Raw genomic sequence first — 27,339 nt, forward strand, 5'->3', positions numbered from 1 at the left:
GCTTCTGTTGTGTAGCCTTCCTAAGAAGGGTTGCTCCACTGCCTTAAAAACTGGGTTTAAAAAAAAAAGGAGATGAAGGTTCAGGACAGTGTGAAATAAAATCAAAATGTTTTTCTCTTATCTAAATACTTGAGATAAATTAGTCTTGATTTGCAGATCACTGTGAGGGTAGCTGCTATGACAACTAATAAAAGGGAATGATGTGCTCAACCCTTTTGAAATCAGTGGGTATAAGCACTACTTAGGATTGCGGTCTTGATCTTGGTTTCTTTCAATTAACCCACGTGACACAAATGACTAACATGGGCTTTTATGAGCAGCTGGGCTAATAACTTTTGGAAAGGACTTAGTTGGATGACATTCATTATACTTTAATACTGTAGAATTCAAATATTGGATATTATGTTAAATTAGCATATTAATTTAGAAGTTAGGAAGTCTTACCATTAACAGCTTTTTCATAGTTTTTCCCCAGGTTTATTAAATTCCGCAGCCCTGGATTGAACTGTTCCATAACACTCTGGTGAACAACAACAAAATGGGAGATATTATTAAACTGATATAAAAATGTACTTTTAAGTGTCTCTAGAGCATTGTTAGAGATGCATGTCACTTATATGCAGTCAAATTTATATCTCAGTTACACGGAAAACATTTTAAAGCCTTTCATCCCCAGCTGATATTCAACTCGCTTGACATGACATTCAAACAAACATTGCTTCACACCATGAACATGTGCTTGAGTATGTTTGAGAGAAGTTCTGACCTAAGATCAGAGCAGTGTGATAGTCACCAATTCTGTCAAGATTCACCGATTTATAAGGCAAAATGAAATCATTCTCTCAAATCTTTCCTTACAACAAGCAAAAACCACCCAAAATAAGACAGGATGCATACATCTTATACCCACACTCCTGACAGTTGACATCTGTATCTCATTTCACCTGCCTGTGAAAGTTTGATGCTAGAACTCTGATGACGGTACCCAGAATCCATTTTTAATGGTTTTGGAAAACAATGCTACAAGACAGAGATGCAAGGTAGAAAACAGAACTGACCACAAAAAGAATTAAATTGTATTCTACCATGATATGTTTTATCACAAAAATCCTATCATCCAGGAAAAAACAAATAAAACAAATGTCAAACCACACTTTTCAGAAGTGACCAGAAACCTGGAATGTGCAAATAAAAAAGGAAGTTCTTACCTAAAAACACAAACCTAACAACAGGCCTGGTCTTAGCGCATTGTATCATCAGCAATGGCAGAGCCCTTGACTGCTGCTACTGCCCCTACCACAGCTACTGTGGCTCAGCTGGATGGTGGTGGGAACTGGAGAGGTTATCTAGGCTCACACAGTTCACCTGAATACACCAGCACCAATATTTGCTGGCCTCATCCATCATCCATCCATCATTCAAATGTCAATGCAGGCAAGTAAAAAGCATGCTCTGCAGGCCAGAAGCTTGACTTGGGAGGTCGCTGTTGGCACCAGTGGTCTCCAGAACATGGAGCTGAGTCTGTCTGACAATTTTATTATCAAAACTATTTAACATCAGGTTCTCCAACTTTCCAACCTCTCCTGAGAGCTAAGGTCTGGGCTGTCTACCTTAAACTTGATCACCTGAGTAAAAGCCAAATTGCTTTCCACAGCTGAATTTTGGGTTATATCAGAGATTCCCAAATTGTGATCTGTGGACCATGAGTGGTCCGTGAGCTTCATTTGAATGATCCGCAGCATGTCTGTGGATCTGTGGTTGAAGACAAGAGGAGGTACATCCATTGCATTAAATATTCATATTTATTTATTTATTTATTTATTGCATTTATATACTGCCCCATAGCCGCCCCATAACCGCTCTTTGGGCGGTTTACAATGAATAAAAACATTAAAAACAAATATACAAATTTAAAACACATCTTTTAAAAACAATGTAAAACACAATTTAAAACAATTTAGAACACATGCTAAAATGCCTGGGAGAAGAGGAAAGTCTTGACTTGGTGCCGAAAAGATAACAGTGTTGGCGCCAGGTGCACCTCGTCAGACACTTCATCCATAATTTGGGGGCCACCACTGAGAAGACCCTCTCCCTTGTTGCCAGACTCCCAGCTTCCCTCTGAGTAGGCACCCAGAGGAGGGCCTTTGATGTTGAGCTTAGTGTACGGGTGGGTTCGTATTGGGAGAGGCGTTCCATCAGGTATTGTGGTCCCAAGCCGTGTAAGGCTTTATAGGTTAAAACCAGCACCTTGAATCGAGCTCAGAAACACACAAGCAGCCAGTGCAAGTGGACCAGAATTGGTTTTATATGTTTGGACCGTCTGGTCCCTGTTACCAATCTGGCTGCTGCATTTTGCACAAGCTGCACTTTCCGAACCGTCTTCAAAGGCAGCCCACGTAGAGCACATTGCAGTAATCTAGCTTGGAGGTTACCAGAGCATGGACAACTGAAGCCAGGTTATCCCTCTCCAGATAGGGGTGTAGCTGGGCCACCAACCGAAGTTGGTAGAAGGCACTCTGTGCCACTGAGGCTACCTGAGCCTCAAGTGACAGAGATGATTCTAGGAGATCCCCCAAGCTATGAACCTGCTCCTTCAGGGGGAGTGCAACCCCACCCAGGACAGGTTGGACATCCACCATCTGGTCAGAAGAACCACCCACTAGCAGCATCTCAGTCTTGTCTGGATTGAGCCTCAGTTTATTAGCCCTCATCCAGTCCATTATCGCAGCCAGGCACTGGTTCAGCACATTAATGGACTCACCTGAAGAAGATGAAAAGGAGAAATAGAGCTGCGTGTCATCAGCATACTGATGGCAGCGCACTCCAAAGCTCTGGATGACCACACCCAACGGTTTCATGTAGATGTTGAACAGCATGGGGGACAGAATTGACCCCTGTGGAACCCCATACTGGAGAGTCCAGGGTGCCGAGCAATGTTCACCAAGCACCACCTTCTGGAGCTGACCCACCAAGTAGGAGCAGAACCACCGCCATGCAGTCCATCCCATTCCCAACTCAGCCAGCTGTCCCAGGATACTATGGTCGATGGCATCGAAAGCCGCTGAGAGATCAAGAAGAATCAACAGAGTCACACTCCCCCATCTCTCTCCCGACAGAGGTCATCATACAAGGCGACCAAGACTGTTTCCGTGCCAAAACCAGGCCTGAAACCCGACTGAAATGGATCCAGATAATCGGTCTCATCCAAGAGTGTCTGGAGCTGGCCTGCCACCACTCGTTCAAGGACTTTGCCCAGGAATGGAACATTTGCCACCAACCTATAGTTATTAAGATTTTCTGGGTCTGGGGAGGGTCTCTTCAGGAGTGGTCTCACTACCGATTCTTTCAGGCAGCCAGGGACCACCCCCTCTCGCAGAGAGGCATTAATCACTTCCCTGGCCCAGCTGGCTGTTCCATTCCTGCTACCTTTTATTAGCCAAGAAGGGCAAGGATTCAGCACAGAAATGGTTGCACGAACCTGTCCAAGCACCTTGTCAACGTCCTCAAGCTGTACCAACTGAAACTCATCCAAGAAATCGGGACAAGGCTGTGCTCTGGATACCTCTCTTGATTCACCTGCTATAAAACACTGGAGTCTAAGTCCTGGCGGATGCTAAAGATTTTATCCTGGAAGATCCTAGCAAATTCATTACAGCGGGCCTCAGATGGTTCTACCATGTCCCTGGGGCCAGAGTGTAATAGCCCCTGGACAATTCTGAAGAGCTCAGCTGGGCGGCAGATTGATGATTTGATAGTGGTAGCAAAATATTGGTTTTTTGCTGCCCTCACTGCCCCTAAATACAGCTTACCATAGGCACTTACCAGTGTGTAATTGCATCCACTAGGAGTTCATCTCCATCTGCACTCAAGCCATCTCCTATATTGTTTCATCGCTCTCAGCTCTGGGGTATGCCATGGAGCCGTACGAGCTCTACACAGCAGAAGGCGCTCAGGAGCAATCATGTCAACCGCCTGGGTCATTTCTGTATTCCACAGTTCAACCAGGGTTTCGACAGGAGCGCCAGTCGTATCAGCCGGAAAACTCCCCAGAGCCCTTTGGAAACCATCTGGATCCATTAGTCTCTGGGGCGGACCAACTTAATAGGTCCCCCACCCTTGCAGAGAGGAAAAGCCACTGTAAGTCTAAACTTCAGCAAGCAGTGATCTGTCCATGACAGAGGGACTGATGTAAGGCACCCCACATTCAGATCACCAACTCCATGTCCAGTTGCAAAAACCAAATCTAGAGTATGCCCTGCTACATGTGTTGGCCCAATGGCATGTTGGGACAGTCCCATGGTTGTCACGGAGACCATGAAATCCTGAGCCGCCCCGGATAAGGTGGCCTTGGCATGTATGTTGACATCCCCCAGAACCAACAGTCCGGGGGATCTCAACAGTACACTCGAGACCACCTCCGTCAGCTCAGCTAGGGAGTCTGTTGGGCAGCGGGGTGGGCGGTACACCAACAGAATCCCCAGTCTGTCCCACTGACCCAGCATAAGGTGCAAACACTCCAGACCAGTAGTCACATGGACAGGGTGCTTGCAGAGGGAGATGGAGCTCCTATAGTCCACAGCAACCCCCCTCCCCGACCCTCAGGTCTACCCTGATGCTGAACCAGGTACCCTGGCAGGCATAGCTGGGAGAGACTGACTCCTCTCTGCTCACCCACCCCAGTCTCGGTTATACATGCCAGATCGGTTGCCTCATCCACAATTAAATCGTGAATGAGGGAGATCTTATTATACACCGATCTGGCATTTAGGAGCAGCATCCGGAGGCCTGAGAGCTGGCTGATAGGGCAACCAACAAACCTGCGGGTGTGGGGAGGACCAGAACAAGGCACAGTCATTAACTGCCTGGCAAGTTCTCCTCACAACGCTATATCTCCCTCTACCCGTCACTACACTAATTGGGGGGCCCTCAAGTCTCCCCACTTGGCTCTGAGTCCTCTCTCCCAGGCACATGACTCAAGACCCACAAAAAGGCAGGCAAAGCAGGAGGCACCTCAGCCAGCTAGCTTATGTATCCCCTCCAGAAAAGGGACAAGTGGAAGAAATCAGCAACAGCTGGCTGAGTACCTGGGGCCTGGTCCTGCAAGGCGTGACACCTGCCGAGCAAAAGTCCAACAGGGAGAGGGTGGTGGTAGCCGAGCAGCAGCAGCAGGCAAGCAGGCAGGCAGGCAGGCAGGCAGGCAGGCAGGCAGCAGCAAACGTATTTTAATTGCTTATTTGATTTCTTATGTTTTATTTTACTGTATTACAATTTGAATTCTATGGAATGCAAATTGTAGTACACTAAAATGCAATATATAGAAATAAAAGAAGCAATAAAAAGACAATAAAAATCATACAATAGGCAGAAAAATCTCCAGGTATATAAAGGGGAGGGGCTGCCTGAGACAGTGCCTCAGCATGCGCCTTGGCGTCGTGCACAGTGCGACACTAAATTAGTGTTGCACTTGGAGTCATCTTGGGGTCTGGAATCCATCACTCGCCAAGAAAAATCCAGCTGCAAGTGCTGGAGAGAGAAGGCAAGCCAATGAGCTGTTGTGATTGAAAGCCTGCCCTTCTTTAGGGTGAGTATTTGAGGTTTGAATGGTTTTTGTTCCTCAGTTGAGAGATGAGGAAGTGTCATTGTCTACTATGTTGGAAAAAGTGGTTTCTATATCCCCAGGGTGAGAGCCCGGTGGGCATAGTTTCTGCCCCCTTGAGTGAGAGACAAGGGGGAATGTTTGGTATGACAGTTTGGTATGAATGTTGTACTTAGAATGTGTGTGTGATTATTTGGCTGTATGTAGATTTGAGTGGTTGTCATGGATGTACATGTGAGTATGCTGTTTTTAGGATGTGTGGTTGAATTATGTGAGTGCTTGTAGAGTGTGAGTGTGTTAGTTTAGAATGCTGATATGTTTAAATATGAATGTGCTGATTTTGTAAGGGTGTGTTTGAGCAAATTGATTTTTTTTTCTTTTCCCAACAGTAGTAAGACAAAATTCTGATATAATGGGGGCGGCTATTTTAATTGTTTTGTTTTTATTATACTGTGATTAAGAAATCTGATTTGTTTAATTTATTATGTTTTAAAATAAGCTTGTTTTAACATGTTTGTTTTTCCTTGAAATGTAGGGAATATTCTGTTTAGTCTATTATGTATATTATGTTTTTTTCCTTTTATTTCTTGTACTTAGTTTTATATGCAATGTTTATATTACATTGATACTAAAGAGGATGTTTTGTTTAGTTAACCGTATTTTATTGTTTTTTTGTAGTTGCTGCTTTAAGATGTTTGGACTTGTTGTACATCGCTTAGAGTTTTATTTAAATATAAGCGGTATATAAATGGACTAAATAAATAAATAAATAAAAATCATTAAGTGGTCTGTGGGGAAAAAAGTTTGGGAAACACTGGTTTATACAGAAATGATACACTGCAGCTGGCAAGTGTCACCCAATGCCATTTTGGCAAGTACATATTTTATTATTACTAAAAAGCATTATTTTTCCTAATGAAGAAAATCTCCTTTCCTAATTTGCCCATTGTATTTCCTAATACACTATGCAAGGAAAAAGTATTATCTTCTGAATATTGTGTGTGTGTGTGTACTGCCTTCAAGTCGATTCCGACTTATGGCAACCCTATGAATAGGGTTTTCATGAGGCTGAGAGGCAGTGACTGGCCCAAGGTCACCCAGTGAGCTTTATGGCTATGTGGGAATTCGAACCCTGGTCTCCCAGGTCGTAGTCCAACATCTTAACCACTACACCACACTGGCTCTCTATTCTGAATATTATAGGTTCTGAACTCAAAAGCTTATACAGTGAAAATGAAATCACTATACTTTGCTCATACAAAAAAAATGAGGTTTATAAACTGCATCCAAAGGCCTGCTAAAGATTTATAAAAGAGGCAAGCAGTAGCCTGAAGGAATTTGACCCCCCCTTTTAACAGCCAACCTTCCTATGCAATATCTGCCCTCAGTTTGAAATGCAGTTTTCCATGCTGCATTGGGGCAGAGACTGCTCTGAGAAAAGTACATCTTATAGAAATTGTTTCAGAGCTCTTTGGATCCTGGCCAGAATTTTGAAGTAAGCTTTTTATCTACTTGCTCTATGAACCAAACAATTCACATTTTCCAAATATGAAATCTTTGTCTTCAGAAAAAACTAACAAACAGAAACACAAAGATAAAGATTAAAATGTTAGCTTTAAACAGAATTAAGAGATGGCAACAGCAGATTTAAAATACTGTTTTCTGTGATTTTATGGCTCAATCTACTTAACTGAAAGATTAATAAAATTAATGGGACTCAACTTACTTGAACCCAATGTTTAAATCCAAACATTAAAGTTGCCTAGGTGTTATTAAAAGTTTGTGTTCTAAACATAGCTCTTTCTTCAAAGGTCAACTATGTGAAACTAAGTAATTAGTCAGAAGAATCCTGTTCCGTGCCCGGTACTTCCGGGCAAAGGGGCGAGTTTGTGGCCACAGCCGAAGCTCAGGCCGCCATCGGGCGTGCACGCGGCGCGCCGGCGCGCCATCGTGACACACAGGAAGGAGGCGGGGCGGCTGAAGGCCATTTAAGGCCGCTCTGCCAGCCTCCCGCCCTCCTTTGAATTTTGGCGGCTGAGGCTTTGTGGCGGCGGCTGCTGCGTGGCGCGGGGGGCCTCCTGGCGCGGGTGAGGCCTTCCGGCCGCGGCGGGACCTTTGGTGAGCCGGCCTTTGGCGGCTGAGGCTTTGTGGCGGCGGCTGCTGCGCGGCGCGGGAAGCCTCCCGGCGCGGGCGAGGCCTTCCGGCCGCGGCAGGGCCTTTGGTGAGCCGGCCTTGCGGGGGCAGCGGTGGCGGCGGGACGCGGGGGGCCTTCTGGCCGCGATGGGCCTTCTGGCCGCGATGGGCCGGCCTTGCGGCTGCGACGACACACGTGAGGACTTCCAGCGGCGGTGAGGTGCGGGAGGACTTTCAGCCGCGGCGAGGTGGTGTAAGGAAGATTTATGGTTGCATTCCTAAGCACACTTAGAGAATAAATAAGGCCCACTGAATACAGGGAGAATTACTTCTAAGTAGCATAGAAAGGATCAGCCTGCTTATGCTATTCTTCTCAGTTGCACTCGGTAGAATAAGATCTAAACTAGTGCTTTGTTGTTTGATTTTTAATCATGCAATGAGCGCCTGCCAGGGACCTTTACCAGCTTCTTTTTAATTACTTGGTTGGCTTCTTGGTTTATCTTCCCAGTTACCATCAAGAGGTCTTTTTTCAGCCCTTGCACTCGGTAAAATAAGATCTAAACTAGTGCTTTGTTGTTTGATTGTTAATCAGGCAATGAGTGCCAGCCAGGGACATTTACCAGCTTCTTTTTAATTACTTGGTTGGCTTCTTGGTTTATCTTGAAAGCACCATCCTGTGCATCAGTGAGAATTTCAAGCATGGCAACGAGGTTAATAAAGATTTTGGCCCCCAAACTACTTGATTAGTCCTGTTGATTCTCTGTGGCTGTTCATAAAAAGGCAGCTGCTTCATTATCCTGATCTACCCATGGAATTATAAAGAGCAAGCTAGCATTTAATCCATGTTTTTCAAAGTATCCTAGCAGGAGGATATGTTAATATGCAGTGGAGATGGAAAATGCATCTGAAGTTTAAATGAGTCAGAACTGCAGATCCCTGGATAGTGGGAATTCAGGTGGTTGATTTTTTGTTTGAACATCAAAACCATTCAGTACAATTTAGTTGAGTGTTTTTGTTTAAAAAACAGCTGCTTATTTTTGTTGTCAATCATTTAATTCCTATTTAATTCACTGCACAGAATGGTGAATCAATGTGATACAATGGGTGACAATACTGTTTAAAAAGGGATTCAGCTGAAGAACCAAACTGAGGTATCACAACAGTTTACGAAAATGAAAAGCTAGGTGATTTTATGATTATAAGTCAGCCTTCCCTAACCTGGTTTCCTCCAGAGCTTAGCAGCCATGGGTTAAGAACATAAGCAGAACCCGCTGGATCAGGCCAGTGGCCCATCTAGTCCAGCATCCTGTTCTCACAGTGGCCAACCAGGTGCCTGGGGGAAGCCCGCAAGCAGGACCCAAGTGCAGGAACACTCTCCTCTCCTGAGGCTTCCGGCAGCTGGTTTTCAGAAGCATACTGCCTCTGACTAGGGTGGCAGAGCACAGACATCATGGCTAGTAGCCATTGATAGCCCTGTCCTCCATGAATTTGTCTAATCCTCTTTTAAATTTAATCCTCCTTTAAATTTCAGCCTCCTGCTGCCTGTGGCCGCCACTTCTTTTGCAGAATAACCTAGAAAGATGCTCTGTCATAACGTAGCGGCCATTTGGATTGGAGCAATGCAATGTAATTACAAAGAGCAGGGGCTTTTTGAGGAGGGTGGGGGGCAGCTGGAGACAGAAGGGAGGCGGCAGGAGCCTGTAGGGACCCCAGTTAGTGCTGCAACCTCACCTCCAAAACTACCTCACCTCCAAAATGCAAAGGGAACTTATCCCCCCTTTTTTCACTGTTAAGCTTCTCCCCCCCCCCAAATGCGTTCTTCAAACCCAGGTAAAAATATATGAACCTTTCCATCAGTTAAGTCCCATAAACCTCTGTCCTAAAACCCATTTAATCTGTGATATTCTGAGTAAACACACATAGGATTCTGCTGTATGTGTGCAATCACATGCACCCTTCCAGGGGAAGAAGTAACGAGACACTCGGGGATTTTCTCATAAGTAAGTATGCATAGAATTGGTCCAATTCATATTTCTCTGAGTAAATTATTTAAACATAATGGAATTAATCACGTGCAGGCTGCACATTTGCTTGCATCTTCACTTTAGCTAGTTTACAAACTGGTCTGTAGATAAGGTGCCCACCTTTTTACAGGCCTCTAGTCCTGTGCCTTTAAGGGTCATTTGATCTGCAGACATTAGAAGATGACATTGCTTAACTCCATGCCATCTAATAACTGCTGAATACGAACCTGCTATTAAAGGCACAACAACAAGCCAGAAGGATATGTGGGGCCAGGGCAGCCCCCAGCAGAGGCTGCTCGGAAAAAGTGTCCCTTCCCAGCTACGCTTGAGGGCTATGGACCTTGCTTGCAGACTGCCCAGTTATGGGGGGACTCATTTTATGATGTGGTTTTTCTTTATTATGCGGTTTTCCGGATCCTATGGACGCACTGGTCCAGGGGACAATTGATGAAGACATACAGTTGGGCAGGGTTATTGGCCCCTTCCCATCATCCCCTACCTCTGCTCTCTCAGCGCCCCCCCCCGTATAGTGCCCAAAGTGGCAGTGGGCAAAGTCTACCTGATTCACCATCCGTCATACAAGTGGGGTCACTCAGTGATGCCTTATGGGCAAGTGTGGCAGCTAATCTGCCTGCATTGCCGGCCGTTACACACGGTGGATTTTGAGCTGCTGAGTTTTGCCTGTTAAGTCAACTATGCAGCAGAGCATTACCTAGGGGCTGCTGTATTCTTGCATGGAGCACTTCAGCCCCTTCTTGGAGACGAGAGGGCTCAGAAGCAGTGGGGCACTATTTTCCTGATGGCACAGTTTATAGCGTAGCTATGAACTGGGGGGTTCCTTTGGCAGCTGGGGAAAGGGAAGATCCTGCCCCAGTGTTCACCTTCCAGGGTATGAAGACTGACTTTTAGACCCAGGGCTGCAGGCTCCCCTGGAAAAGCTTGAACTGTTGCAGATCAAGATCCTGCAGTTTTCAGGGGCTGGGGAAGGTGTTTGCTTCCTCCCCTTCAGGTGTTGGGGGCCTTCTACGGTGGGGGTGATGGTGCCATAACAGGGATTTCACAGCCTTACCACAAGTTCAAAGTTTTTGGCTGCCTTGTGCGCCAACCTGTGGTGGCCCCCTCCTTTCCTGCGGCGCGTCAATGGTGTTTCAGTTAGAGGAAGGACTGACTCAGCTAGTCCCATACCGCATACTGGGAGATGGGGGAGGGGAGTCAGAGATGGCCATATGCCTATCTGCTGCCCCAGCATGCTCACCAGCTATCAGAGGGCAGGAGGGGATTCCTGGGAGTTAGGGGCTGGCAGGGGCTATGCAAAGTGTGGCCTATTCCTATGAATCACGTGCTGAAATTCATCACATGGTAGGAGTGTATCTTGTCTGTCAGTGTGTCGCAAGGTAGGCTGGCAGGGAGCCTTTAGGACCATTCAGATGTCTTGGGATATGTCAGGTGCTGGCCAGCTGGCCCATGCACACACCCATACCCCTTATCCTCATCCTCCATGTTCACCTGACCCGCCAGGGATGGTTGATCAGGGAGGTGCCCTGAGACCATCATGCTTCAAAGCTCAGCAGTTGCATGTAGCGGCCCTCACACTTAATTCGGAGCCTTCCGGATGGGGGGGCGAGGGTGTTTGGGGGCCAGGTCAGACTTCCAGTCAGACTTCCAGGCAGACTTCCAGGCAGACCAGGGGTGCAAGAGTTAGTCCACATTATTTTACCCTCCCCCTGGACTGGACATTTCCCCATGACGGCGTCATAGTGTTTTTGGCCTGAAGCTACAGGCCTGGTTGCCTGATATTCAGGGGGAGGGATCTTCCCTTATAAAGTTTCAGTCTAGTGTCGCAGTGCCTGGGAGCAGACCCATGGGGGTTTGAGTGACATACTCCTCCAGAATGGGGTTTGCCTACCCGGCAGTGGAATTGCCTACCTGGGACGGTCCATTTGGTTTTGGTATATGCAGGTGCACGCCCTTAGGAGGTGGAAGTAGGGGGCGCATGGAATACATTCACCCTGGGGGTGAGTCTGAAGGTCCGCGACCCAACTGTTCACGATTGTTTCTGTTTTGGCACGTTGCTGGATGGGGATGGAGCAGACGCGCAGCCTACTCTGCAGTCATGGCATGATCTCATAGGCTCGCCTTGGGGCCGCAAACGCACATTGGTTCACAGCTGGGCCTCGGATGGTGGGCCACAGTTTGGTGGCTGGGTCGACAGAGTATGCACTGGAATGGTCTCCTACCCATGTTGTTCCAGCAGGGTTCAGGGCGGAAGGTTCTGTAGGTGGTGGTCATTCCGCTGGGTGGGAATTACCTTGGTTACTGAAGGGCAAGACATGTGAGGACATGCAGTTGAGGCCACAATAGCATCTGTTCGTCTGCTGTGGTGAGACATGGAGGGCAAGGCCCTCAGTGGCAGGCATGTGAGGACATGCAGTTGAGGCCTCGGTAGCCTCGGGTCGTCTGCTGTGGTCAGACATGGAGGGCAAGGCCCTCAGTGGCAGGCATGTGAGGACATGCAGTTGAGGCCTCGGTAGCCTTGGGTCGTCTGCTGTGGTCAGACATGGAGGGCAAGGCCCTCAGTGGCAGGCATGTGAGGACATGCAGTTGAGGCCTCGGTAGCCTCGGGTCGTCTGCTGTGGTCAGACATGGAGGGCAAGGCCCTCAGTGGCAGGCATGTGAGGACATGCAGTTGAGGCCTCGGTAGCCTTGGGTCGTCTGCTGTGGTCAGACATGGAGGGCAAGGCCCTCAGTAGTAGGCATGCGTGGACATGCAGTTCGTGGGGCAACGATGGCATCTTCCAGATGGACCTGCAGAGGGGTCTGCATGAGATTCTTATCGGGTGTGGGGTAAAGGGAGACTAAGCAGAGGCTTGTCCCCCTTTTGTGGCAAAGAAGTGCGGGAAAAGGTTTAAAGGGAAAGGGCAGCTAGGTGACACCTTTAGGCACCTTTGGGGGCGATTGGTGGTCCGGGGGCCTGCAGCTCAGGGCTATACGGCCCAGGGGGCAGAACACGGGCCGCCTTTGGGGCCAACGTGCCTCATCCGCTCGGAGTTTCACGGCTCCGGGGGGTGGTGATGCGGGTTGGACCCCCTACACATCTTCAGGGTGTGGCTTGAGCTGGGGTCTGGCACAGGGCAGCCCCGGGCTCAGGCAAGGTTTAGTCGTCCTATGGCTGCAAGCAGGCTTTGCCTGGATCATCAGAATGCTCCCGCACTTGATTTCCCCTCTGCAGGTTCATTATTCTAATTGATTCCATTTAATAAAGTGGCCCATGATTTAACCCAATGAATGGTGTTTGTGTTTTATTTTGGCAATAGGCCACAAACAGTGACGGTGGCAATACACACAAAATGCTATCAAATAAATTTATTTCTTTAGAGTACCCCAGATATAGTTTGGGGCAATTCACAAAATAATGGTTTAAAACTATTTACAGTAAGTGCAGATTGTAATCTGACCTTTTGTCTACATTTGGAACAGATAACTGTTCTAGGAATACTGCTTCATACCATGCACGCCCTGTTGATACAAGATAATAGTGTCCAGACAATAATGTCTGTGCCCTGCTACAGCTCTCCCTCACTACATAATACAGTTTACAACCTTAAGATTATCAAGAGGAAAAGAGCAGCAGTGGTTTTCCAGTATCACTCTGAAACCTGTCAGATAAATCTGCTTTGCAGTGCAGATGATGCTTCTCATAACTTTTCTTCAGGGTCACGCAAACATTAAAAAGTATTATTTTAGAGAGCAGGACTCTGATCACCACATTGAAAGCAAAACGACTCAGAAGTGATTTGTTCTAAATATCCTCTCCAACACCAAAGAACCTGCAGATATTGTAGTCTAGGCTCAGGTCTTTATGTAAAGTGAACAATACTTGGGCAGTATTGAATATGTATTTGAACGGGCCATTCAACACAACTATTTCACTTAACCAAAACATTTTTTTACAAAAATAACCCTTTTTATTCCTTCCCTATGGTCCCTTCCCCAGAAGTCTTTGACATGGAAGAGCACTCTGTATTACAGCTTATTATTACTGTCTTATTATCAATAATTTGTAAGATACTCTGGGAGCCTTTTTTTGTCTGAAGAGGTAAACTGAGATTAAATGATTGGCTAAAACATTAATATACTAACACAGTGGTTTCCAGCCTGGGGGCCATGACCCCCAGGGAGTCTGTGAAGTAATCCAGAGGAGGCCACAAAGAGTAAAGAAATGAAATTTTTTTTTAAAAAAAGTCTTCACTACCTGAATGCTGTCCGCTCCCCACTGCCACTGTAGATGACACCTCCCCCTTGCTCCAAACAAGAGGGGAAGACTTTGCTGAAATGCAAGAGCATATTTCAGGCATGCCAAGGGCAGGCATCTGCCTATACCACATATGGCAGATGCCAAAGGAGGTTGAGGGAGGTGCCACCAGGAAGAAGAGAGGATTATTATCCTGGCTCCTGGCTCCTCGCACTGCTGCTGCTGCCCTTACTCAGAAAGAAAGGAGAGGACTTTTCATGAAGCAAAAAGAAGCAAGGCTGCAAGGAAAGGCTTCTTTCCCCCTTCCTTCCTGACAGCCAGCCAGCCTGCCTGCCTTTCTTGACTCCTGCTTCACTGCCACCTCCTTTAAAAAATTATTCTTATTTGCAAGGTTGCCTAGGGCCCACACTGACCCAAGGAGCAGTGAGGAAGCTTAGGACTTGCTCGCCCCCTTCTCTGAGGCTAAGTGTATGTGTCAGTGTCCCCCCTTTCTTCCACCTACATTCTGCCCCCCAACCTCTCTCTCCAAGATCCTGCAGCAGTTGAGGGTTTCCCCCCTCCCATGTGCCCAAATGCATGCACGCCTGCAGATGCTTGCAGGAGGAGCAGGTGTGCTTGTGTGTGTGCATGCACTGATCTATCTTCTGCTCCACTCTCATTCCCCAAGTGCATGCTAACCAGGTTTTCAGTTCTGATGATCATCCCAAGGCCTAAAAGCACTAACACCCCTCAACCTATCCACCCTTTTGTCTTCAAAATCTAGCATCCCCACCACTACCATATTGCTGCTTCTTGATGATGATGATGATTTTAAAAAAGCTCAGGTTGGCTGAGGCTGGGGTCCACATACTGCAGCTGAAATGTATTTATTTATTTAATTATTGTTGCATTTATATCCCACCCTTCCTCCAAGTTGCTCAAGGTGGTGCACATGGTTCCCACCCCCTTCCATTTTATCCTTATACCAACCCTGTGAGATAGGTCAGGCTGAGAGACTGTGTCTGGCCCAAAGTCGCCCAGTGGGCTTCATGGATGGGTGGGGATTTGAGCCTGGATCTTAGCCCAACACTGCAACCCACTGGTGTTGGGAGACAGGACTGTACATCTTCAGACTGGGGGGGAGGGGGATCCCAATTTGATTGGACCCTTGCATTAAGAAAAGAAAGCAACATCTCCCGGCCTGCAGGGAGCTTTTTATGGAAAGGGATATTTGGAGATGTGATTTTGTTACATACCATTTTTTCAGTTCAGAGACTAATATTACAATTAGCATGCGGGCGGGTGTCACAAAATCTTTTGAGCTTACCAAGGGGGTCCCGTACTCATAAAGGTTGGGAACCACTGTACTAACACACACATATGGCACAGAAATTCCTCCAAAAACTCTGAATGCTAAATCCAAGTATTAAATGTTATGGTGGAACTTCTAATAAAACAACCATAATCTATAATATAATTCTGGACAACATAGCCAACCTCATTTGTACCTGGGAGACTTGATGGAAACAGGACTTGGTTTGGCTGGAAACAACATTAGTCTAAAATTGATGGATTGGCTGCAGGGAAAATTGCCCTGTTATGTTCCTGACCATTGACGATTCTTGCTGAAGCTGATGGGAGTTGTAGTTCAGCAAGATCTGCAGAGTCAAAGGTTCCCCATATCTGCTATAGCATATTCACTGTAAACCGACCTAGGCTCAACCGCAGGTCCCAAATATCTTTCAGACATATCACCATTGACATCTTCAAATAATTTAATTTGCCTCATTTTTTTCTAGTACATTATTTAAAGACTTCCTGTAGGGAAAAGTCAAAATAAGTAGACACTCTATTTGTCTCTAGCAGTTCAGTTTTTACTTAATGTATGTAGCGATTTTGAATTTTATGAAAGCTGTTTTGTGGTCACATACTTTGTTTAAAACAAGCACAAACAAGTTGGGATGGCGAAATTTTGTGGTACTCAAGTTTTAAAAGCAACAGTTCTGTAATCCTGTCCTCCTCAGTGCAGGAATGTTTAGATATACCAAGGATCAAATGTGTCAAATCATAAGCAATCTCTTGTATTACCAGATTAGTGCTTCATCCCAGATTATTCTGAACATTCTTTGGGCCACCATTTGTAAGAGAGCTACAATACATGGCGCATAAGGAACATTAGTCTTAGACTATACGTTGTCTACAAATAATTCTTATGTGGTTCACACCACACTGCATACAGTTTTGGCCACCACACTTTAAGAAGGATGCAAAAACAACAACAACTGGAACAGGTTCAGAGGAGGGCAGCAACAGTGATCAGAGGACTGGAAACAAAGCCCTATGAGGAGAGACTGAAATAACTGGGCATATTTAGCCTTGAAAAGAGAAGACTGAGGGAAGATAAGGTAGCAGTCTTCATGTACTTGAAAGGTTGTCACACAAAGAAGGGCCAGAATCTCTTCTCTATCATCCCAGAGTACAGGACACAGAATAATGGGCTCAAGTTACAGGAAGCCAGATTTCAACTGAACATCAGGAAAAACTTCCTAACTGTTAGAGCGGTGCGACAATGAAACCAAGAACTAGAACTAGAGGCATTCAAGAGGCAGTTGGAGTGGACAGCCACCTGTCGAGCATGTTTTAACTTGGATTCCTGCATTGATCGGGGGTTGGACTCAATGGTTTTATAGGCCCCTTTCAACTCTACTATTCTATGATTCTATGACTTTTGAACAACGGCCTAGTGCATGATATTTTTTCATCATTTCTAAAAATATTTAAATGCTGTCTACTCATATAAAATATCAAGGTGGTGCACAACTATTTTTACAAATACACTAAAACATACCATAAAACAGTACAAAACAATCATAAGAATGACTGGTTCATCTTACATAATGATATGCAACTTTTTTGCAGCCCTTCTCCTTCCTGAAGCAGATCTCCACCCCATTTCCATACCTCACTCTTAAGCAGTTTTTTTGTTGGTGTTACCTGTAGTTAAGACACACTGAGATTTCCCTTAATACTATTGGTGACAAACTACTTAACACAGGCAGAGCATCCCAACTCAGGGAAGGCCAGTGGAAACAGAGCTGGCCGATGGAAGGGGCCACCACATTCAAGTGCACTTCCAGGAGCTGCTGGGATGGTAGGACACTGGCTGTGTTAGCAGGGCACAGCAGAAGGAAACAAAATTGATGTTTCCTTCTGCCATCCCTTTTCCTGACATATCAGCTGCAGGGATGGAGGGCTGTGGGAGGGGGCAGAACGGGACAGGGATGTAGCACAAGTCCCCCCTCAGCCCCTTCCCCAACACATCCCTTTTTCAAGCCTTCTGCCAACTTTCCTTACGTTGGCCTGGGCTTCTCCAGAGGATCTCCAGCTGAGCTGGGCTGATGGACGTATGCCAGCATAGCCTAGCTGAGCTGGGACCCAGCCAGAAGTCCGCCATATCCAACTCCCATCAGCCCGACATAAATAGTAGCTGGATTGAGCCCTAAGTGGGGAAATTTACTTTAGGCAAAAGAGGGACTCCAAAGACAGAAGGGAAGGAGCATTCCCTAGGCTGTCTCCCAACTTCCTAACCACAATTAGCAAGAAGTCAGCATTATGTCTGTACCAGCCCAATGTTAATATTATTAGAATATTTTCCATTAGTTGGAAGTTGCATTGCCAACATATTTCAGATTAATAACTTTTTATAGCCTACTGCAGAATAAACACTCCCAGATAGCACCAAAATTAAATCACAGTGCATTCTTTTTTTAAAAAGTCACATCATTTCAGATTTACTTCTTTATATATATATATATATAATATTTTATTGATTTTCCAAATAAAATTTACAATATGATGTAACAGAAATTTTTGTTGTTTCTTCTAAGAGGGTAATACACACATTGTAGTTAATTAAGAACATACATCTTTTACATAAATGTCAACTTCAATATAACTAATTACAAGCCCCTCAAACAACCCCTCCCCCCAACCAGGTGGCATTACTTAATGAATAAGGGGGTGTGGGGGAGGGAGAGGAAAAAGAAAACAGAAAACAGTTTTACTTCTTTAAATTGAAAGAACTGAAATAACAGCAGGCAAACATTTGTGACTACACACTGACCTGTTTTAAAAGGTAACTGATACCTTACACAACAGCAGCATAATCAATAATGATGCTAAATAGATTTTTTTTTAAAGAGCAAGAAAGAAACTTGAGACATAAATATGAAGAGACCTGACTCAACTCATATGCTGTGCCAAGCCATGGTTTGATGCTGTGAGAATAGACCTGAAATGAGTCCTGGGCTCCTGTGCATTCTCCTCCACCTGCCTCCTCCCCTCTTCTTCTCATGTCCCATGACCTCCTTCTCTAGCTAGCAGCAAACCATAGTGCTGTTTGATCCAAAACAGCAAACATTGGTCTATGGTTGCCTCACAAACCAGGATTGAAAACTAGGGTTTGATGTGGTGTGGTGATTAGAATATTCTATGATTGGGGAGATCTAGATTAAAATCCCCATTTAAAGTTTATTGGATGCTGGGATTAGTCATTCTCTCTCAGCCTAATCTATTTCACAAGGTTGTTGTAAGACTAGATGGGGGAAATGGACCATGTATGCTACTCTGAATCCTTTAAAGGAACAGCGAGATAAAAATGTAATAAACAAATAATTATTTAATATAAGACTAAGACTACTGGCAAATACAAGAGAATCACTTGGAAAGATTTATCTTCTGTTAAAGTACTAAGGACCTTGCACTCCTACTCAAGTGAATCAGAGCACAAGTAGCAAGTACAATGCTAAAACCAGGCTGATAGGAATGAACTGAAGGAATGAACCTTGTGCTTTCCCTTCTGCCGTTACTTAGACACACACATGGCAAAGTGTAATTATGTATTAGATACACAGTTCTTTGTGAGTATTATAAACCAATTTTAATTTTCCAATCAAATGAAAGCTATTACAATTTCCTATAAATGTTCAGCTTTGCTCTTCTGCATGACACACCTTCTGAGAACACAATTGCTCAACAAGTATTGAGTTGGATCAACAATGCATGAAGTCCGCATAGCTTAAAGCTTATATCCTGCTGGTATATTCAGATTCTCAAGCAAACAATGGAATCTTAACCCAACTGGCCAATTACTGGTTTGCAAAGAAATTCACAAAAATGCCATTAGACATTTTTTTTTACATGAAACTTACTTAATCATGTTAAACATCCATCCTGGTAAAGTTATTAAATAAACATGCAACTAGCAGTCAAACCCAAAACATATGTCTGTCTGAAGAAGCTGCATACAATGTTTCATTATTCCTTTATGATTATGTACTCTAACATACACCAATTAAACACTTATTTGCTGACATGGCTAGCCATATGATTATCATAAACTGTCACTCATTAACATTGCCCTAAATCTGGGGGAACCCCCCCCCCACACACAGAAGAGAAACTAGTTGATTTAAGTGAGGTTTGAAAGCAAAAACCTACATCATCCATGGAAAAATACATACTCTTTGTAACATATACAAACTGTAATGTAGTGTAAGTGAATTGTATATAGTTTACCTGGTGCTTTAATATAAATCTATCTACAAATTTATGTTAATATCTATCATATAAAACTAGTTTTAAATATCATTCTGAAGTTGTTTTCTTTCATGCATGAATTTGTCTCATTATTTTAAGTGAATCATCTGAAAATATTTGGGGTGTCCCTTTCATTAAATAAAACATACCAATGTCCCCTCAAGAAATTAACCTGGTAAGATGTAAGTTCTTCCATTGGGCATTCTCAACTTTATTCAAGAATGTTACATATTAATTACATATTATACAGCCACGAGAGCGCTCAGAGGCACGTTACCAAATTCTTCCATGCTACACAGGAAGTGGATTGGACTGTGAAAGACCAACCTAAATTGTGTTTGCATTTTGACAAATTTGTAGGGCAGTACAATATCTCAGAGAGGAGGTCAGGTCTCCTGCTCCCCTGGTGCATTCACTATAGCTGCCCAATTTCCCTGCTTTTTAAAGTTTGATAGAAATATCTGTTGGCTATAGGTACGTTCTTAAACTGCAAGGTTTTTTACCATTAGTGAATATTCTGATGAGAATCCAGTAAATGAATACCATGTAAGCCAAACAGGCAATATGCTCTGAGGAGAAGGAATCACGAGGTCAAGAGCAAACACAGCTTATTTCCTTTTAGAGTTTTCCTAAATCTTTTATACCTGGGATTTTAGGGGTTTTATTTATATTATTGATTTTGCAAGCCACATGACTACTGCCACAAATAAACACAAGAGCTAATAGTTCCATCTTTGCTGTGACCCATGCTCACCCACTCCAGCTGTTTCCATCTGTCCCACACCTCCCTCCCACATTAATGGAAAATAACTCATCCAAGGCAAAATAAGAAGTCTTTTGTGGAAAATCATTAAACACTATTAGTCCATGACTTACTGCTAATTGCTTCGGCAGCACATATACTAAAATTGGAACAATACAGAGAAGATTAGCATGGCCCTGTGCAAGGATGACACGCAAATTCGTGAAGCATTCCATATTTTTCAAACATATGAAACTACAGACCTAGTTGCAAATGCAATTCAGCTGGCTTTGAGGAGACTGGAATTTAACACAGAAAATACAGTTACTTGTACCACGGATAAAGCCACCATTAAGAGCTATTATGTGTATTGTTATTTAATTTTTGCAGATTGTATTTTGTATTGTTTTATTGATGCATTTTTATATTGTATTTTATATTTGTGTTTTTTGTAAGCCGCCTTGAGGGCCTTTGCCCAAAAGGCGGGGTATAAATAAACTAATCATCATCGTCATCATCATCATCATCTCGGGCCCAGCTCAAGGACTGGAAGGCAAGTTGCCTTCAGTGGGTCCCCCTCAACAACAACTGCCCCTCAGTGTCTACTGCCACTCCTCCTCACCCCTCCAGTACCAGCACTGCTGAGTGAGCTTTTTCCAGCAGCAGCAATACGGTAATGGACAGCTTACCTGTTACAGCACCACCTCCTAGTAAGTTTGCTTGCAAGGGTGAGGTTGGCAGCTGCAGCAAAATTGCTGGGGTGTGGCAGCAGGCACAGGTGAGACAGGCAGGGCATCAGTCCCAGTGAGCCCTAACAGGATGCACAAGCTCCACTGTACTGGGTGCTGTTGTTGGGCAGGTTACTTCCCTTATACAAACTGGGAGCTAAAGTTGACAAAATCCTTTTCTCTCAAAGCCTGTGTCTCTCTGGCAATGCCAGTATCAAATGCCAATTCCATTGGAAATACCAGTACCAAAATCGGTTCTTGGTTTGCCAATACAGTACCAAAATAGGCACATCAACTCTTTCCAATAAATAATGCTGTGTAATAGTGATTTGAGAAACAAAATATGCTATCATGCCTCTTTCTCCCTCATGTTCTCCCTCAGTAATCTTGTTTGAAAATTAACATTCCTCTTAGGAAAGGTGCTCTGATCACTTGATAATGCCATACTGAGTGGGTAAAGTATATGTATTTGAGGTACATAATTTACTATAAATTTCACATACTAGAAGCTAAAATGATGAAACTGAGGTTATCATACTTTGGACACATAATGAGAAGACATGATTCACTAGAAAAGAGCAAAATGCTTGGAAAAACAGAAGGAAGTAGAAAAAGAGGAACAAACAAGAAATGGATTGATTCCATAAAGCCACAGACCTGAACTTACAAGATCTGAACAGGGTGGTTTATAATAGATGCTACTGGAGGTCGCTGATTCATAGGGTTGCCATACATCACAATCGACTTGAAGGCACATAACAACAACAACATAGAACTGTTTGCTCTATTTCCCCATTGTTTTTACTTTAACTTCATAGCTACGAGAGATGTAAAATTTCTGGAAATTTTGAAGCCATGGAAAAAACTGTTTTTTCTGTGTGTTTTTTCCAGAAAAAAACAGAACTTTTCAGAAAAATTGAAAACATGCAATATTAGCACTTTTTACAGATTGAAAGTCACTTTGTTACTTCAGGAACATCAAATATAATTAATTATGTACAAGTTGGTCTGGCATAAAATTTTCACATTTGGTATATTAAAATTACATTTTATTCAAACAGTTATTACAAATTGAATTTACTTTTTAAACTTTTTACTGTTTTTATAACAAATGCATCTACAATATCCTGAACTGTAAGGAACACTCGAACAGTAAGGAACCTCTTTCATTTTGCCAGTTTATGAGGAGCACGCAATTTAAAAAAAAAAAAACCCCAGAAAAAACCATCAACATTAATAACTAAGAAAATTATTTATGTCTCCGCTAGTCCTCCACAGTGTCAAGCAGACATAAAGCATCCATTCCCATAAAAAGAACTGAGAAAGGGGGGGGGCAAGATTCAATTAAACATCATGCTAAAATAAAACATTCCATAATCCATCTTTTATTATTTTCAATTTTTCAAATTTTTCAGAAAAAACAAACAAAAAAGGCTTTGGAAAAACCCAGAAAAAAAGTTTTTTTCTGGATTTTTCCAGGTTTTTTCCAGGCCTTCACATCTCTAATAGCTACTCCTCACAACTCCTTGCCTTCCCATTTAGCCACACTAAACTTAGTTTTTTAGAGTGTTGATTTTATGTTGAGCTAGAGAAGTAGATGCACAGAATAATAATAATAATAATAAATTTAATTTCTGTGTCGCCTATCTGGCCAATGGCCACTCTAGGCGACGTACAAAATCATTAAAATACAATTAATAAAATACAGTGATACAATATAAAACAGTGTAAAATCAATAAATCTGCAGAGTAGGTATAGGTAATGTAACAAACACAAAATCAACAGAAGTTGGTCCAGTGCAGGTATCATCTTACATGCTTCATTGCAGTGAACTCTGTACTGTGCCAAATAGTTCTGTTCTTCTCTGAAACTTATTTTCTGTAGATGTTTTTGCTGAGAGAATTGGAGTACCTTCCCAAAATTAGGTGTCCTGCCCCCCTCCCAAGACCAAAAACTCTGTGGATATGATGGGAAGCTCTAAGTGCAAAGAGACTGAAAAGTGACATTTTTATTTGTTTTATTTAAGGCGTTTGTTTTACCACCTTTCATAAACATTTACCCCAGGGTGTTTTATCTTCATGTTCATTTCTTATTTGCATGCAGATCTAACTTTATGGAAAAAGTGGAATTTGCATGGTCTATGGAAAAAATGGGCTGGGTGTGGAATTTTGACTTTAACACACTTAGATGGCCTTGCTGATAAGTTTTATTCCTTCACACATTTGCAAAAGGCTTAATACATTGCCTAAAATATCTGAGTGGCAATATATTTAGACAAAGCATTCCCTGTCTCAGACATCTGGTCATTATATTTTAAAGGCCTCAGAATCCACCTCATATTGATCTTCTCAGAATTTTAGCATGTTGTCCAAGGCCAGCTGTAATCTTATGTAAATATATTACAGGAGGTCTCAAGTCTCTATGAGTTAAATAGAATCAAGATTTGGGCATACTCCAAAACCCATGATATGCTTGCCTCATAAACAAGGTTCTGACTACTGCAATAGCTACAGGGTTTTTATGTGTATCCAAGGAATATTAACCTTATTAAGCAACATAGAATCATAGTACAGTGGAGTTGGAAGGGGTCTATAAGAACAAACCCCCTGCTCAATGTAGGGATCCAAGTTAAAGCATACCCAGCAGATGGGCAATGGAGGCCTTTAGGCTATATCATCTTTAAATAAGACCCCTGCTGGATTAGACCAAAATCTTACACAGTCCACCATTATGTTCTCACAGTGGCCAACCACATGCATACAGGAAGCCCCACAACTCCTGATTGTGGCTGCCTGCAACTAGTATTCAGAGACATACTGCCTGATACTGGAGATAATGTAGTTATCATAATTAGTAGTCACTGATACTTTGAATTACCTTTAGTAAGGTAAATATATGATTGAAACCTATACAGTTATTTGTAGAGGAATGTCCCAAGTGTCCCAAGTGATTCAGTTATTAAGGCTTATCCAAATCAGACACTCCTAAAGTGCCCGTCCCAAATACTACTATTTACATCATAATGTACATGGTTGAAACCAATGCCACCTTGTGTATAAATGTGTCCTTCTAAACACATAAAATACTGATAGCCTTTATATTTCAGGGGGGCTTTCTTCAAATCAGACACTCCTTTTACATAAAATCTTTTATTCACCTCATATGGTATACACTTGCACACAAATGGCACAGGTTTCAAACACACCTTGACCTTTATGGATCAACACACTTTAAAGATAATTCCCAAATTAGATGCCCCTAAAGTCCTTCTTTTTCAGTTTACATCTTAAGAGTTTATGTTTGAAACTAATGTAATTTTGTGTCACTGGTGCCCTAACACATCAAATAGACAAAGGATACCTCTGCCCACTACACATACTGGTCACATAAAAGAAATGTATTTCAGTTAATGATGAAAACTTTGAATATTTGGGAAAATATCTTATACATCATTGGAAGTCTTCATCTATCAAAAAGAGCCCTTCTTTTATAGCCTGCCCTTCATCCAATGATTCCAGGGAGGGTTTCTCTCACAACAACATTGGACACAAGTTAGACTGAGAGAGATAATGACAGTTCAGAGCCATCTACAAAGCTTCATAGCTATGTGAGGATTTGAATTCAAGTGTCCACAGTCCAAATCCATTGTCCATTCCTATTGCACATGGGCATCCGCTAGCGATGCCAGATCTCCGGCAAACGGCCGGAGACTCCCGCCCCGCCCTTGCTTTTCTCACCTCTGGCCAGAATTGCCCCCATGTTGTTTAATCTCCAGTTTTTGGCCAGAGTCTCTGGTTTTTGGGGGGCCCCTCCAGCTCTCTGGCTAGCACCCCTTAATCTCCGGACTCTCGGCTTCAATTAAAAAAAAAGTTTCTAGGTGGTCTGGTTCCGGAGTTATACACCAAAACATCAACCGTCTCCCCCCGCACTATTTTTTTTTTTTACAGATCTTTAGAACAATTGCTTGCTCTAGCTACAACTCCCATCAGCCCAATCCAGTGACCATGCTGGCTAGGGCTGATGGGAGTTGTAGTTTAAAAAAGTAACTTTTCAAAGCTCTGGCTGTAACCCCATCCTTTCAGGATTGTAGCCAATGAAGCCAGGGTTGTGACTTGTTGATCCAGGCACGCCTAGGCTTAATTTCAACATCAGAAAATGGTGGCTTTAAGATTTTTGCAGTTTGCATAAGTAATATGGCTTAATGATTTTTTCCTCTTCTGTCCAAGAGTCAGATCCTGGGCTATGAAATATGAAAGTATTTAATCCAATATCTGCTTTTCTGCGAGTAAAGCAATTCTAATCCCATGTACCTGGAGTAAACCCCATTGAACTCCATTAGGACTTACTTTTGAGTAGACATGGTTAGGATTGTGCTGTAAATTAATGGGACTTTTGAGTAAACATAGCGCAGACTTTGTGCTGTGTTGTAAATCTTTCTCTCCCCTTACAACCCTATTTTTAAAGAAATTAGGCAGGGTTTATCACAGTTTTTATTATGTAGGAAACTAATACTGATTTTTTAAAAAAATGAAAGAAGTTTATTTATTTATTTTTATTTATTTATTATTTGATTTATATCCCGCCCTTCCTCCCAGTAGGAGCCCAGGGCGGCAAACAAAAGCACTAAAAACACTTTAAAAATCATAAAAACAGACTTTAAAATATATTAAAACAAAACATCTTTAAAAACATTTTTTTAAAAGGTTTAAAAACATATTAAAAAGTAATTCCAACACAGACGCAGACTGGGATAAGTTCTCAATTTAAAAGACTTGTTAAAAGAACAAGTTCCTTATCACTTCAGGGTACACTTTTCCCTGGTTGAGTAAGCCCCATTGAATACATTGGGACTGGCTTCTGAGTAAACAAATATAGGATTGCACTATAAATATCTTTACAGGTTGTATAAATAATAAACATATTTGATAGTCATGCTTATATAAATATTTTCATAGAATCATAGAATAGTAGAGTTGGAAGGGGCCTATAAGGCCATCAAGTCCAACCCCCTGCTCAATGCAGGAATCCAAATCAAAGCATTCCCCACAGATGGCTGTCCAGCTGCCTCCAGTGAATGCCTCCAGTGTTGGAGAGCCCACTACCTCTCTAGTAATTGGTTCCATTGTCGTATGGCTCTAACAGTTAGGAAGCTTTTCCTGCTGTCCAGTCGAAATCTGGCTTCTTGCAACTTGAGCCCATTATTCTGTGTCCTGCACTCTGGGACAATCGAGAAGAGATCCTGGGCCTCCTCTGTGTGGCAACCTTTCAAGTACTTGAAGAGTGCTATCATATCTCCCCTCAGTCTTCTCTTCTCCAGGCTAAACATGTCCAGTCCTTTCAGTCTCTCCTCATAGGGCTTTGTTTCCAGTCCCCTGATCATCCTTGTTGCCCTCCTCAGAACCTCTTCCACTTTGTCTGCATCCTTAAATTGCAGTGCCCAGAAATGGATGCAGTACACAACCTGAGGCCTAACCAGTACCCAATAGAGGGGAACTAGTACTTCACATGATTTGGAAACTATACTTCTGTTAATGCAGCCTAATATAGCATTTGCCTTTTTTGCAGCCACATCACACTGTTCGCTCATATTCAGCTTGTGATCAACAACAATTCCAAGATCCTTCTCACATGTCGTACTGCTGAGCCAAGTATCCCCCATCTTATAACTGTGCATTTGGTTTCTTTTTCCTAAGTGTAGAATTTTGCATTTATCCCTGTTGAATTTCATTCTGTTGTTTTCAGCCCAATGCTCCAGCCTATCAAGGTCCCTTTGAATTTTCTTTCTGTCTTCCATGGTATTAGCTATGCCCCCCAATTTTGGATCATCTGTAAATTTGATAAGCATGCTCTGTACCTCCTCATCCAAGTCGTTAATAAAAATGTTGAAGAGCACTGGGCCCAGGACCGAGCCCTGTGGTACCCCACTTGTTACTTGAGCCCAGTTTTGTCATGCTGTGTCCTTATAAGTATCCGATTTCATACTATGGTTGTACAATACTTCCTTTACATTTTAAGTATGCCTTGGGGTAGTCATGGTTCTCCATTGTTTTCATCCTGAGGGGCAGATAGGCTGAGAGATGGTGAGTAGCCCATGGTCACCCACTACAGTTTATAGCTCATTTCCATTTTGAAAAATTAATTAAAACAATTTACATGCAGGCAAAATTTATTAAGTAGATTCACACAATACGTGTAAAGCACATCCAACTCGCATTTAAAGCGCATGACTTCCCCTAAAGAATTCTGGGAAGTGTCATTTCCCCCTCACGGTTATAGTTCTCAC

At 43.3% G+C, this 27,339-nt stretch overlaps 1 protein-coding gene and 1 non-coding gene across 3 annotated transcripts in view; one reads left to right on the forward strand and one right to left on the reverse strand.

Moving 5' to 3' along the window:
• Positions 1–27,339, reverse strand: part of BAIAP2L1 (BAR/IMD domain containing adaptor protein 2 like 1) — a 121,351-nt gene that overhangs the window by 88,165 nt on the left and 5,847 nt on the right. For both annotated transcript variants that reach the window (XM_061599692.1, XM_061599693.1), the window contains exon 2: positions 445–520. In XM_061599692.1, coding sequence (XP_061455676.1) covers positions 445–520 — 76 coding nt within the window. The remainder of the gene's footprint in view (positions 1–444; positions 521–27,339) is intronic.
• Positions 20,468–20,569, forward strand: LOC133372145 (U6 spliceosomal RNA). The gene has a single exon (XR_009759456.1). It is a non-coding gene; the product is annotated as a U6 spliceosomal RNA (small nuclear RNA).

Source organism: Rhineura floridana, chromosome 17 (assembly GCF_030035675.1).
Source record: "Rhineura floridana isolate rRhiFlo1 chromosome 17, rRhiFlo1.hap2, whole genome shotgun sequence".
In the NCBI taxonomy this organism is placed as follows: Eukaryota; Metazoa; Chordata; class Lepidosauria; order Squamata; family Rhineuridae; genus Rhineura; species Rhineura floridana.